Here is a 15,420-nt window from a genome sequence, read left to right as displayed (position 1 = left end):
AAATTCCCCGTGGGTCCTATTGAGTTGCTAGGCATAGAGAACATGCCCTTGAAGTTTCTGTTACCTGTGACTGACATCTCAGACACTTCCCCGGTGATGTCAGTTTGTCGAAGTACAGATCGCTTCAGTGCTTGATGACTGAACTTTTCTTTTTCTAAATTTCATCTGAGGAGCATGAGCTTCTATTCAACTTGAATAAATCATCCAAAAATAAACAAGTTGTTGAATAAAACAGCTTTCAAATTCAAGCTTTTTTTTTTTTTTTTTTTTTTTTTAAAGCAAATGTGGCAATAAGGAAAGATACAGGTTAATTTTCTCTTTCTAATTGAGGAAGTAGATGAAGAAAATAATTAGTCTTATTTCAAGGGCAGAGATGTAATAAAATTGTGCTATAGAGAGTGACAACTCACTTAAAATAGCAAAACTGGGCTATCAATGTGCAGATAGGACCTCATTTAAGGGACAGGCCTTCAGATAATTGCCCCAAACTCTGTACAGCAGTCTGTGACAATATGATGACAGAACAGCTGTCAAAAAAGTGGAAAACAAAACAAAACAAAAAAACAGCTTATTTGAAGTTTGACCTACAGTAGTCCTCCTTGATTCGTGGTTCCGCTTTCCACAGTTTCAGTTACCCACCGAAATGGTTTGAAATATTAAATGGAAAATTCCAGAGATAAACAATCTATAAACTTTTAATCGCCTGCTGTTCTGAGTAGCATAACGAAATCTTGCGCCGTCCCATTCTGTCCTGCTTGCGATGTGAGTTGTCCCCTTGTCCAGGGTCTCCACAACGTACAAGCTTCCTTCCCATTAGTCACTTAATAGCACTTATCAAATTGAATGTGGTTATCAAATTGAATGTGGCAGTATCACAGAGCTTGTGTTCAGGTAATCCTTATTTTACCTAATAATGGCCACAAAGTGCATGAGTAGTGATGCTGGCAATTTGGAAATGCCAAAGAAAAGCTGTAAACTGCTTCCTTTAAGTCAAAAGGTGGGACAAGTACAATGAAATATTTTGAGAGAGAGAGTGAGCGCGCGAGCCCACATTCATATAACTTGTATTACAGCCATTGTTATAATTATCCTCTTTTAACATTAGTTACTGTTTTTAATCTCTGACTATGCCGAATTTATCAATTAAACTTTATCATAGATATGCATGTATAGGAAAAAAGCACAGTACATATTAAGGTTCGGTACTATCTGCAGTTTCAAGCATCTACTGGGGGTCTTGAAACATCCCCTGCTAATAACGGGGGGTGGGGTAGCGGGGGAGATTGGGTGGCTACTATACACAGAAAGCTTTTAGGAAATTCTCAGTGCCCAGAAGATGATGCTTAGACCCCTAAAAACATCCTTCAGGGCCCTCATACTTGACCTTGCACTGACTTCCCAGCCACATTCCTTGCAGACCTGCCATGGACTAGTGCTTTAGCTACAATGGACAATTTGCCTATCTAGAAACACATATGCCTTCTCTGTTTAGGCCTTCACTCTGTGAGCATTTCCCTTCACTTCTTTGTCCATCTAAGACATCCTTGAAGGCCTAACTCAAAGGCTACTGCTTCACAGAAGCCTCCTCTAGAGCCTCTGCCTTGTGGCAAACGAGTCGCCTCCCACCCAGCATGAGCTGGAAGGGCACCGTGTCTCTCCCGTGAGGACTAGTGGTTGTGTCCTGCTATTTTCCTCCATCTCCCTGCAGGCTCACAGCATTATGCATCTTTTTAAAAAATGATTTTATTTTTATTTTATTTTATTTTTTTTTAGAGAAGGAAGAAGGGAGAGAGAGATAGAAACATCGATGTGAGAGAGAAGCATTGATCAGCTGCCTCCTGCATGTTCCCTACAGGGGATCAAGCCCACAACCCAGGCATATATTCCCTGACCAGGAATCAAACCGGGACCTCTCAGTCCATGGGACCATCCTCAATCCACTGCGCCACACCTGCCAGGCAGGATTATGCATCATTTGAAGAAAGGGAATGTATTCATCTTTCTATTCCCCACTGCTTTGTATAGTGTCTGCCAAAGGGCATGTACTTCATAAATGTTTGTTGAATTGATGATTGGATGAATAAAAGGGCCCCCAATCCAGATGTTTAAAAGATGTAAAACAAAATCCAGCTGATGATCTGAACATCCTCCTTTTATCGGGCTGTTTCATCATTAGCCAGAAGCTGTCTCTAAGCACGTCAGCAGTGGGTTCAGCCTCAGCAGCATGTGCTCTGCTGGGTGCCCTGCCCCTCCAGGTGTGGCAGAGGACCCTCCAGCTGAGTTCATATTGTCAGGGATATTTGTCAGGGTTTCCCAAACATCTGTCTCATCTTTGCTCAAAAAGTTTCCCTGGTGTGTTAATACAGGGGTTGGCAACAGTAGGTTTACAGTTGTGAGTACACAAAACAGAGTTTATTCTCTTATTATTTATTAATTATTGTGTTAGTTTCCATATGAACAACTATAAACCTACTTTTGCACCACCCTGTGTTGATGAAAAGGTGTTTTTAGATTTTTTTTTAATTATAGAGGATGAAATTTCAAAGAATAAAGGTTCCAAAGTCTGTGATGACTATGTAAACACATTGAGATTGCCTGGTGAGGCCAACTGCAAAGAAGAAAAAAAATTTAAAGAAACAGCAGAGAAATTTAATAAAACTAAATGAAAAATGTTTGACTTTATAAATCATTTAAAATAATATTGTGGTATGAAAAAGTAAACCTCTGGTAAGGGGTATTATTCTTAAATATATGCCATAAACAGAATAAATAACAAAAAATAGCATTTATATTGCTTATCCTAGCTGCCATATATGTTTCATTATATAAGGTCATGGATTCATTAGTTTTATAAGAAAAGTAAAAGAAATATACAATAAGGGGGCCACTTAAAAGTTATGATAATACGCAAAATACAATGGCTCAAGGGACTTGCATTTTAAAGACTTTGCCAATAATCATCACATTAATAAATTCTACCCATATTGACATTTTTGGTTTCATCTTGATTGTTTAATTTACTGAGAGCTGAGTTAATTTCCTTGATACCTCAAGTCATATTACTGAGCCTAATATAAAGAGACATTTACATTTACATTCTGTTTCTAAGGTCAACTTCCCAGTTTTAACATGATGTACTCTTATTTATAGCTTCTGACTCCTTTCTTTCTTTCTTTCTTTCTTTCTTTCTTTCTTTCTTTCTTTCTTTCTTTCTTTCTTTCTCTCTCTCTCTCTCTCTCTCTCTCTCTCTCTCTCTCCTTCCTTCCTTCCTTCCTTCCTTCCTTCCTTCCTTCCTTCCTTCCTTCCTTCCTTCCTCTCCGTCTCTCAGTCTCCCCTCCCTCCCTCCCTCCCTCCCTCCCCTCCCTCCCTCCCTCCCTCCCTCCCTCCCTTCCTTCCTTCCTTCCTTCCTTCCTTCCTTCCCTTTCTCCCTCCCTCCCTCCCTCCTCCAGTAAACATTTACTGGGCACTAGCTGAGTGCCAGGCACTGTATCTAGTGCTGGGATTTAAGATGATTAATAAATGGTTACTATGACTGAGGTATTTGTAGTCCAGTTAGGGAGGAAAAAATGGCTATAAAATGTGAGTAGTTTTATAAAAGAGGGGATATAGAGGAGAGTACAATTAAGTCTTTATTGAAAAGTTGGGGAAGGCTCTCCAGAGGAGGTTGGCCAGGCAGATAAGGAGTGCTGGCAGTCAGACCACATGTCCACGGACACAGGATATGAAGGACATGTCACGCTAAACAACTCTGAGGGGTCCTGAGAAGGTGGAGCATAGGTTTCACAGGGAAGGGGAGTTGGGAAACAGGCTGAGAAGGCAGACAAGGAGCAGACTGTGAAGGGTCTTAGACATAATCTCAAGACCATGGGGTATCATTGGGATTTTAAAGCAGCAAGTAACAGGATCCAGTTTGTAGAAAGTGACTCAAGCAGCAAAGGCCAATGGGTTCCGAAGACAACTGACCTTTGAGATGTTGGTCGTTGTGCCACGGAGAAGAGCCTTCCAAGTCAAGCAAGTCTAAATAACGCCGCACACCTTACACCTACTTCGGGGGTTCTCAGCACATATTACTATTTTAAAGGCGCAACAGAGGTCCTGTAGTCAGGAAGCACGGATACCAGGTTGGGAACCACTGGAGGAAAGTTAAGCCAAGACAACCCAGGGAGACCAAGGAAAAGGCTGTTTGTAATAGTTTGGTGAGTTGTGAGGACTAGAATCAACATAGGAAAAGGATTAGGAAGGAAGAAAACAGCTGGGGTTGGGGAGCTATGGGAGGTGGAATCCACTGTATTCGGTGTTGACTGAGTGGGAAGGACAAGCAAGGCTGAGATGGCTCCAGGTGCCAGCTACCAAAGAGGCTAGATGGTGGTGTCACCCGAGCCGCAAGATCATGAAGGGGCTGGGTCTGCTGGAGACGGTGGCAGGGGCTGAATACCCACTAAAACTCAGAGCAATTATTACAAAGAGCTTTCTGCTAATAAATGCAAAAGCCCCATCCTTGTGAGATTGGACTTCTGATCTCTGTTTTGCTTACATTTAATGTTGATTCTAAAGGTAGGATGGGGGTGCCCACTTTCTTAAGAAATACACTACTGAAAATGAGATAAACATCCTAAGAAATTTTTTCTCTCCTGATATGATATTTTGAATAAACATGGTCTCTAACACATGAGGATTTGTATTCCAGTCAGTGGAATATAACAAAACTGACGAGTAAAGGAACACTTCCGCCAGAATTCAGTCCTCTAATCCAGACCAATTATTCTTGTCTCTTTGTGTGTTTAAATCTAGAAAATAAAAAAAATTAATTCTCAAGCATTCATAATTGTTATTAAAATTCTCTTTTTTCTTAATATTACCAGCAGGAACTCTTTTCATGCAGCTAAACTACAGGCATTTTGAATTGTAACCCTGATTTTAAAAAAGGAGGCATATAGGGAAATGACCACGTAATCAGTTTTAAGCAAGGAAGAAAATAGGGGCTGTGGTGACTGTTTCATTCTCTGCACAGATGTGTGCAACATGTGTGCACAGTTGCGTGAATACAATCCTGAACATAAAACAGAGGCAACATGGAGAAATATAGATTATGCTTCAGAGTGGACTCTAATTCTTTCCATTTAACCCATATATGACCTCTTCCTTTTTTATCATTTCTCTTAAAATATTTTAGAATAAAAACAAATACGGAATGAAGATTGATGCAGACGGAGCTCATAGATAATGGTGAGCAGTGTGGTAGCAGAAGCAGTCTGAATCCCAAGCACTCTATGCTAGTAGAGACTGATGCTTAGCCCACAATATGCAGATTTCTGTAGCTTTAGTAGTGACCCCAAAGATATCTACATCTTAATCTTGGAAACCTGTGAATATGTTACCTTACAGAGTAAAGGGACTATGCAGATGTGATTAAGTTAAGCATTTAGAGATGGGGAGGTTACCTGGATTATCCAGGTGGGCTTGATGTAGTCAAGTGATCCTTATGAGAGAGAGCAGGAGGGTCAGAGTCAGAGAGAGAGGAGGTAAGGATAGAATCAGAGATTGAAGTAAAGCACCTTGAAAGGACCATGAGCCAAGGAAATAAGCAGTTTCCAGAAACTGGAAGAGGCAAGATATTAGATTCTCCCCTAGGGTCTCCAGCAGGAATGCAGGCCTGCTAACAAACACCTTGATTTTAGCCAAGTGAAACTGATTTCAGACTTCTGACTTCCAGAGCCACTTTATATGTGGTAAGTTGTTATAGCGGCAATATGAAACTAATACACAGATTAACTGCCCTGAATTTTATGTCAATTTCTCATTTTGGAACAGATTTTCTCACAATTTAATGCTTGAGCAAATGGTAAAGAGGTCTTGGGAAAGCTGCACTGAGTAGGGAAAAGAGAATTGGTTTTTGAAGCATGCACCCCCACCCCCACCCCACTGTTTCATTGACTGGATATATTACCCAGGGAAAGCACAACCTCCCTGAGCCTGTTCTCACAGACTGCTGTGGGGGTTAAAAGAGAAACCGCAAGAGCAGTAGAACAGGTTCTACCATATGAAGTGTGAATTCACGTTAACCTCTCAGGGCTTCAGGTTCCTCATCAGTAAAATGGGGGGAAGTGTAGGATCACATTAAGGATGGTGAGGATGAAGTGAATTAAATGTCAAGTGTCTAGAACTGTGTTTGATGCATAGGGAGTGCCGCTCTCATTAAAGAGAAGACGCTCCTGAAGTGAAGCAGGTATTCGACAAATGAACTGGAAGACTTGCCAGGTACTTTTTCAGCACCATCCTCGATGCTCTACACACCTGCACTGGGTGTTATGGAGTCTCACTGAAACTTGGTCTCTGCTGTCATTGACCTGGTGGTCTGACTCAGAAGTCACAGGAAAGCACCTGTCCAGGTAAGGTGGCATGTGACTGTTAAATGAACAGCACTGATCATGAACAGCGTGTGACTTCGGTGTGGGAGGATGGTAGAGGTCCTGGCGGAAGAGGTAGGACTTCTGCCCAACTTTGACAGGCAGAGGGAAGGGGAGCTGCGTGTGGGCAGGAGGAAGCGTGGGCAGAGAGCAGTGCACCTGCAGGGATGGGAGGAGCAAGACTGGAGATGGGCAGGGGCAGACTGCAGGGGGATGAAGGCCTGACTAAGCTATTGGGCTTTATTCCATGACAATAGAGAATCAGTGAAACACATTCTAGCAGAAGACTGTCATGATCAAGGTGTGTTAGACTGACTTTTGCCTTATGCAAGTGGTTCTCAATCATGGTGCTGTAACACACCAGTGTGGTATGGTCCCCTGTGAGGTGTGTATAATATGTTAATATACAGCCAACATCAAAGTTGATGATGATGTGTGTGTGTATTTAAAGAATTAGAGAAGATTCAGAAGACTAATGCACTACATATGTGTTTCAAAATCCAAACAAACAAAACCCAACAAGATATTAAAGCTAAGTTGATAAAGATAAATATTAAATGAAACCTTCAACAAGACCAGAGATAAAAACGAAGGCACACATTATTAAGTAGGAGGCAGAACCATAAAGAAGGCCCTCTAAAAACCAAATCTAGAATTAGATTTCTGTTTCATATTTGCCTAATTGTTTCTAAACTAAAACTGTAACACAAATACTTGGGCTCCACACGAGGCCCCTCCAGACCTGCAGAATGTGTGAACATTGGCTATTGGCCATTTGTCAGGCGAATACTCTGCAAATCACAATGGAGGCTGCATTCTTAGCAGGAAAATGATAATTAACCTAAAGTATGCTTCTCCCCGCCCCCAAAAAACAGCATATTGCATGAGGTCAGTGTAGCCTGATGTTCAAACAGCAAAGAGGGAGAGTTCTCCCTTCGAATGGGCCAAAGCCCATAGTCCCTGGGGTTATTTATCTTCTTGAAATGAAGCATTTGATTTCCCCATCTCCTTTTCTTTCACATGAATAAAGACAGTAAACTGGGTGTTGAAGGATTAGAGACCTCAGCACTATCTTCTGCTAGATACAAACAGCTGAATGAAAAAGATCCTATGAGTGCATAGCAGGTGTCTTTGTCCCAACAGGACTGTCAAGGACCTAGGGCTCATCAGACACATGGATGATCCACAGCTGGTGTCCTAAGTAAGTCCTCTCCGAAGACTACAGCCAATTAGCCTGGAGACACATGTTACTCTTGACTTGTTCCATATAACATAAACAATGACTTCCTTTCTTTTAATATGTGGTCAGTAATAGCTGGTTCTGCCTAACAAAACTTAACCAAAGAAGTAGGATTCTAGGAAATAATGTAAGAAAAATAGTCCATTATTTCTACTAGGTTCAGAGCGATTCCTAGAAGTGACCAAGGTTCCTTAATACAGACGTTATGCACCAAATGCTTTAGCAGGGCTCCCCCCCCCCCCCCGAGGATAGAATCACTGGTGGCTTTCACTGACTTTCTATGTTCTTTTTTCTTGTTCTGTTTTAATATTTTCTACAATGACTATGTATTGAGTATGAAATAAGATATTTTTAAAGGTCCCAATAAAGTGTAGTCAGTGGCTCACTGGATGAACTTTAAAGAGCTGTTTACTATTAGTTTCCTGATCTGAAAAATGTACTTATACAAGCATACCTTGGAGATATTATGGTTTTGGTTCCAGACCCCCGCAATAAAGCAAGTTGTAATATTTTTGCTGGTGGAGAGTCTTGCCTTCAATTTGTAAAACACACAAAGAAACAAAGCCAACCAAATGAACCAACAAACTCTCTCCGCAGTATCTGTGAAGCACAATAAACAAGGTATGCCTGTACCTGACTTATCCCAGAGGCTTTTCCCTAAGGGAAGGAAATAGAAAGTTTTCAAAATAAAGTCATGTCTAAACAGGCTCCAGGAAGATGGAAAATGGAAGAAGAATGAACTCTTTGGAAATCCACTCTTTTTAATAGGGAGACTGGGCGTGGTGGTTGCGGCAGAAGACCAGAAAGGGTCCTGTAGATAGAACTGTTCTAAAAACTTAAAAAACACCCTCGTTTACTGCCATTATTCAGCAGCACCTGTGGCTTTTGGAAAGAGGTTGGTGTTTCTCACTTTTACTGCTAGGTCAATATGACCGATAACCACACAGCAAACAGAACAGTGTGATTTTTCAGGGCTTGTGATCTATTTATTCCTTTGTTATTCAATAAACGTTCTATCCAGAACTTGCTATGTGCTTAATGGCAAAAAAAAAAAAAAAAAAAAAAAAAAAAAAGCTAAGAATACAGGGATTTAATAGTTTCACTGGTGGAGGTTGATTTGGCCTGATTCATTGTCTTGTCTGAGGGTTGGCATGGGTTAGTGGTGCGGTATAAGGTCCTGGATACACTCTAGTTAAAGGTAAAAGGATGAATACACTAAAAATCAGGAGGCCTGGGTTCTGGACCAGGCTTTATGATCTTGAGCAAAGCCATATCTGGCCCCAGTTACATCATGTGTAACGCAAAGAGGTTCATACATAATTCCTGAGGGCCTTTCAGCCACAGTGGTCTCCAACAACAGGGTATGGTGGAAAGGATGACATAAAACTGAGTTGATGGCCAACCCTAAATTTGCTAGTTGTATGAGCCTCAGTTTCCTTAAACTCCAACCCCCAAAATGAAGATAATAAAACCTACTTTTCACCAGATTGTATGAGGATTCAACTATGAGGGTAATACTGTATCTTTTAAAATTAATTTTAGAGAGAGAGGAAAGGAGGAGAGAGAGAGAGAGAGAGAGAGAGAGAGAGAGAGAGAGAAATATTGATGAGAGAGAACAGCGATTGGTTGCCTCCTCCATGATCCACACTGGAGATCAGGTCCACAACCTGGGCATGTGCCCTGACCGGGAATTGAACTGGGTGGACGCTCAGCCACTGAGCCACACTGGCTGGGCGGTAATACTGTATCTTAACCGAACACTATTATATAGATGTTCAAAATATATAACATTCTTTTGATTTCCATAAATCAAAGTCTGGGCAAGCATAGACTTTATCATTCTAATTGGGACACTTTTGGTAGTGAAAACCATTTCAGTAAAACCAGCATGTATGCCCCCCCCCCCCACCTTTCAGTCTTACTTTTTGTGACCTTTGATGTCACCTAAAGGTCCTGGAACTGGACCTATGTCTGATGTCCTAAATGGGGAGGAAATTGCAAAATAAGATCCCATTCAAATAATCTAAGTCCTCCTGTGTTTTTTATATATTTTTTTATCCTCACCAGAGGACATTTTTCGATATTTTGTTCAGATAGAGTGGGAGGAAAGAGAGAGAAACATCGACATGAAAGAAACACATTGAGTGGTTGCCACCCACATAACCCAACCATGGCCGGGGACAAACTGCAACTGAGGTACGTGCCCTTAGCGGGAACCGAACCCGGGTCTCTCCGGACCACAGGCCGACGCTCCAACCACTGAGCCAAACCGGCCAGGGCCTCCTGTGTTTTTTAAAAGGCAATGCAAAAAGCTCATTTAACTAAAGTTTGATAAATATAATTTTAGATAAGCTACTATGATAAAATAGTTTTGTTTGCATTGTTATAATGAAAGCTTTGGAGTGGGGCAGCACCATTTTTCTGTAAAAGGACAGAGCAGATATTTTAGGGTTGGTGGGCCACCTGGTCCCTGTCACAACCACATCGTCCTGTCCTTGTCAGGCAAAAGCAGCCACAGACAACACACATCAAAGGATGGGTGTGGCTGTATTCCAATAGAATTTACTTACAATCGCTGGGTGTGAGCTGGCTTTGGCTCTGGGCTGCAGTTGCCAACTCCTGCTTCAAAATAATAGTTCCCAGACTTTGGGAATTCATAAGACCAGAAAAATAAAATAAACAAGTCTGGAATTGACTCAAGATTTCTAACTTTTTATTTTACCATGTAATTATATTTTAAAATATGAAATATCATCGCCTAGTACCTTTATCTCTTAGAATTTTAATGAGCAAAAAACTATAAAAGGCATAGATTCAGAACAAATTTGGCTTTATGAAAAACCTACCATGTTTTCCTTATTTCTAAAATTTTTCATGAACCTGGTGAAAACTTTGTCATGGATATGTTCTGGTTACTAGATGGTTCATTTGAGTTGCTTTTGGAGGTTACATGGGTGGCACGGTAGAAAGAATGTGGTACGTAACGTAAAGAGATCTGGATTTGAATAAGGTTGGGGGAGCACTAAGGAGGGAAAAGTGAGCTGACCTTGAACATTCCTTTAAAAGGATGAAACTTCTCTAAGGGAGTGTCCCCTGCCCTGAATCAGTGATGTAAACACAAACTCCAATACCGAGTCACCTCAGAACTCACCGGCTGCCACTGAGCAGGGTACCAGTCTGGGGGACAGTTGAAGCGGTTACAAGCTTGCACTGTGCTGGGCTTGTGCTGGCGACACAGATCATCAGCCAGGATTACTGTTTCATTCATCTCTCTGGAACGTATTTGGGAGCAGAAGACATCTCTGGTCTGCAGGCCAACCCCACAGGTGAGACTGCATGGACTCCACTGGCCAATTTCCCACCTGGGAAGAAATCAGAGAAGAAAGAAGACACTCTGAGCACCTGTGCAGAGACATTTCCCATGAAGTGTTGATATAAAATGATAATGAAGTAAGTTCCAGCACAAGATTGACTAGGAATGCTATCCCAAGCCTCAAATCAATCCATTTCCTTTATGCTGTAGGATTTATTTTAAATAAAGCAAAGAAGGTGATAAAATAGAATATCTAATTTTTACCCACAAAATCATCAAGAATGGTCACAATCATGTTTACTTTGATAGAACATAAACGTCATCAAAATAAGGAGCGTGTGCTAGGTAAGATATAGGTGGAACATGTAAAGGTTTGGGGCTCCAAGTGTCAAATAGTAGGTCTAGAAAAAGCCTTTCTGTTCATCTCTCCAGCTTCCATTCTTAGCAAGACTGAAAAAATTCAGCATATCTTCCTTTGGCTTCAAAGTGAAAGATTGTTGGCTCCACTTCTAACTTCCATCGTAGCATAGAAATGTGTCTGTCCTATGTGTAAATCTCATCACTGCCTGGGGCTGGAGAATGTAACAAAAGTGAAGGTTGCTAAATAGATCAGTCTTCCTGATGGAAAATAAGTGGAGAAAACCCACTCATTATCTGGAAGTCAAATAACCATAGATGAGTTGAGTGCATAAATTGGCCATTCCAAATGGCCAAGTCTTGAGAACTACATTTATGGCGAGCTAAGGGCCTATAAAAATATTCCCCCTGCATTTCCCTGCTGTTGCAGCCTCCAAAATGGGAATGATAAGGAAAAGGCTCAGTTGCTTGGGCTCTGAGTCAGAAGCGTTTTTAATGATCAGTTTTAGAAAGTTCTGTTTACAAAGTGAGGCAGAAAGATTCTGCAAATAGGACTCAGCCAAGGAAAGCATCGCAAGTAGATCCTTCAGTAGCTGGGCCCCCTACTCTCCGTAGCCAGCTCTGAAAATGGTTCTAAATTTTTTGGGCTTAGTATTCTTTTAATCAGACTATAAAAATGACTATATACTCAATCTCTTCCTGCTACTCTGATATGTACCTACATTTCCAATCCCTATTTCCACTACTTCTTTCCATCTATCCTATGTTTAGGCTCTATCTGTAGTGAACTATTTACTTTCTTATTCTCTGTTCATGCCTACACCACTCCCCACCCCCCCACCCCTGGTTTTTTGGCTCTATCTATACTCAAGTTGTTACTCCTACTTTGGAATACTTTGTTGTACTTCTCTCGTCGCTCAAAATGTATTCCATTTCTATATATCCAAATCTGATCCATATTTCAAGGATTATGCCTGCGGCCAACACTGATCATTTTCTCCAGTGTATTACACTTATTCCACCTGTTAAGAGCCCTGTGGAAGTATTCACCTCTTAAAGGCACTGTCTATGTCTGAGTCAGTTTTTTATCTGTCATAGGATTCATCATAGCACCTTCTATTTAATGTATATGGTTAATTATTTCCTGATAAATTAGCAGATGGAAGGGATCTACCATCAAGTGGGTACTTTATACATGTTATGTCATTAGTCACCTCCATAGCAGCACAAGACAGGTCCTACTGATTGTCCTCATTTTACAGTTGGGGAAGAGGATGACTGACCCAAATACATAATTAGTAAGTAGTGAATCCAGGATTCATACTAGGGTGTGTCTTACTCCAAAGCCTTTGTTTTTTATTGTACTATGCTGTCTCCAGAAAATACTTTGGAAACTGTCCTATCAACATTCACATATTTTTAAATAAATAGGAGAGGAGAAGCTGGGTTGAATATATTTCTTTTAGAACCTGCACAAATTTCTATAAACTTATTTTTAAATCCCTAGCTGGGGTGAAGCTCAAGCTTGTGGGGTTATTGATTCCAAAATGGCGGCAGAATGGATGGAAGCTACACAGACCATCTCCCAGGACCAAACTGGAATTACAACTAAAATAAAGACAAATCATCAAGAAAAGCAACAGAAAAGCATTTTGTAAGACCATATAACTGATTCGATCCTGGTAGGCTTGCGGAGCTGCGAGAGGGGGGCTGGGAGCCTACGAACAGCAGGGGCCTTAGCTGTGACCAGTGCCCTTGGGGTTACACTCCCAAGCTGCTCCACAGCGCAGAGCCAGGACAGATGCTAAAATAGCCACAGCCACTCACCTTGGGCTCTGGCAGAGGGAGGGTGGACTGGATTGGAACTGTATGGGGACACTCTGGATTTGGAGGTTGCTCAGAGCTTTTGCTGAGTTACTGCCACGCAGGACAGTGGCCATCTTACTCCTTCCCAGGGCTCCAGGGAGAGGTGGTAGCCCCTCCCTTGGAGATTCAACCCCACCCCGTGGGCCATTGAAATGGAAATTGAGGCTCATTAACAACCAGCATCTGCCCCAACCTCGGGAAAGCCCCTTACACTGAACACCTGAGAGTTTTTCATTCAACTGAGAACCCAAGGCTCTTCAAGTAACCTTGACTAATAGCCTCCAGGCAAAAAGCTAGAGGATAACTGAACCATTCCTAGGCTTGCAACTCTGCCCAGGAAAGTAAGACTTCACAGTGGTGTTTAACATGGGTCCTCCCATGCTCATCGGAACCCAGGAGAGGGAGCCACAAACAGCAGAACACCAACACTCACAGGGAAAATTTGGCAGGCTCCAAAGCCCACTGAGATATCCAAAATGGTGAAACAAAGAATAAATGCTAAATTAAAGAACAAGAGACCTCTTACCAAAGATAAGATAATGAGGTGCAGTTAAGCAAGTTAACAGAGCTAGATTTCAGAGCCATAATCTTGAGGAAGCTCAACAGCATGAGTAAGGACATCAACACCATGATTAAAGACATAAAAATGTTGAAAATCAACCAATTGGATATTAAAAACCACCAAGAAGAAATCAAGAATGACATATCAGAAATAAAAAACACATTGGAAGGTCTAAAAAAGCAGAGTAAAGGAAGCTGAGGACTGGATCAGTGAATTAGAAGACAGGGTAGAAAAAATCAACCAAGCAGAAAACCAAAAGGAAAAAACAATGAAAAAACAGAAAGACAGCTTAAGAGAACTGTGGGACCACTGGAAATGTAATAATATTCACATCACAGGAGTCCCCAAAGAAGAAAATGAGCAAGGGTTAGAGAATATATTGGAAGAAATAGTGACAGAAAACTTCCCTGATGAAGGAAGAAGGCATTCAAGTTCAAGAAGCACAGAGAGTCCCAAGTAAGAAGAACCCAAACAGGCCCACACCAAGACACATAGTAATTAAAATGCCAAAAATCAAAGACAGAGAGAATCCTAAAGGCAGCAAGAGATAAGCAACAGGTTACCTACAAAGGAACCCCCATAAGGCTCTCAGCTGACTTCTCAACAGAAGAACTACAGGCCATAAAGGAATGGCACGAAGTAATCAAGGTCATGAAAAACAAGGATCTAAATCCAAGACTACTCTACCCAGCAAGGTTATCATTCAAAATAGAAGGTCAAATAAAGAGCTTCGCAGAAAAAAAAAAAAAAAAAAAAGGCTAAGGGAATACATTAACCAAACCAGCATCACAAGAAATGATAAAAGGACTGCTGTAATTAGTAGAAGAAATAGGAAGAAAAACAGAACCACACTAAACAAAAATGGCAATAAATAAGTACATACCAATTATCACCTTAAATGTGAATGGTTTGAATGCTCCAATAAAAAGACACAGAGTAGCCCTGGCCGGTTTGGCTCAGCGGTTAGAGCGTCGGCCTGCGGTCCAGAGAGACCCGGGTTCGGTTACCTCGGTTGCAGTTTGTCCCCGGCCCTGGTTGGTCGTGCGGGTGGCAACCACTCGATGTGTCCCTTCACATCGATGTTTCTCTCTCTCTCTCTTCCTCTCTCTCCCTCCCGCTCTGTCTGAACAAAAAATGCAAAAATGTCCTCGGGTGAGGATTAAAAAAAAAAAAAAAAAGACACAGAGTAGCTGATTGGAATAGAAAGCATGACTCATCTATATGTTGTTTACAAGAGACCCACCTCACAACAAAAGACTCACATAGGTTGAAAGTGAAGAGATGGAAAAAAATCTTCCAAGCAAACGAAAAGGAAAAAAAAAGCTGGGGTAGCAATACTCATATCTAATAAAATAGACTTCAAAATGAAGGCCATTACTAGAGACAAAAAAGGCCACTACCTAATATTGAAAGCATCTATCGAACAGGAAGATATAACGTTGGTAAACATATATGTACCCAATATAGGAGTACCAAAATATATTAAAAATCTTCTGGAGGACTTCACAGGAGAAATCGACAGCAATACAATCATAGCAAGGGACTTCAACACCCCACTGACATCACTGGATAGATCCTCTAGACAAAAAATTAGCAAGAAAACAGAGATTCTAAATGAAGCACTAGACCAAATGGCTTTAATAGTTATCTACAGAGAATTACACCCCAAAACTAC

At 41.2% G+C, this 15,420-nt stretch overlaps 1 protein-coding gene across 1 annotated transcript in view; it reads right to left on the bottom strand.

The window, feature by feature from the left end:
- The window catches only part of ADAMTSL1 (ADAMTS like 1), a 696,807-nt gene that overhangs the window by 123,915 nt on the left and 557,472 nt on the right, over window positions 1-15,420 (bottom strand). The window contains exon 17 of the mRNA XM_036260364.1: window positions 10,799-11,009. Within this exon, the coding sequence (XP_036116257.1) occupies window positions 10,799-11,009 (211 nt within the window). The remainder of the gene's footprint in view (window positions 1-10,798; window positions 11,010-15,420) is intronic.

Source organism: Molossus molossus, unplaced genomic scaffold (genome assembly GCF_014108415.1).
Source record: "Molossus molossus isolate mMolMol1 unplaced genomic scaffold, mMolMol1.p scaffold_m16_p_14, whole genome shotgun sequence".
Classification (NCBI taxonomy): Eukaryota; Metazoa; Chordata; class Mammalia; order Chiroptera; family Molossidae; genus Molossus; species Molossus molossus.
This window is presented reverse-complemented; position numbering and strand designations above follow the sequence as displayed.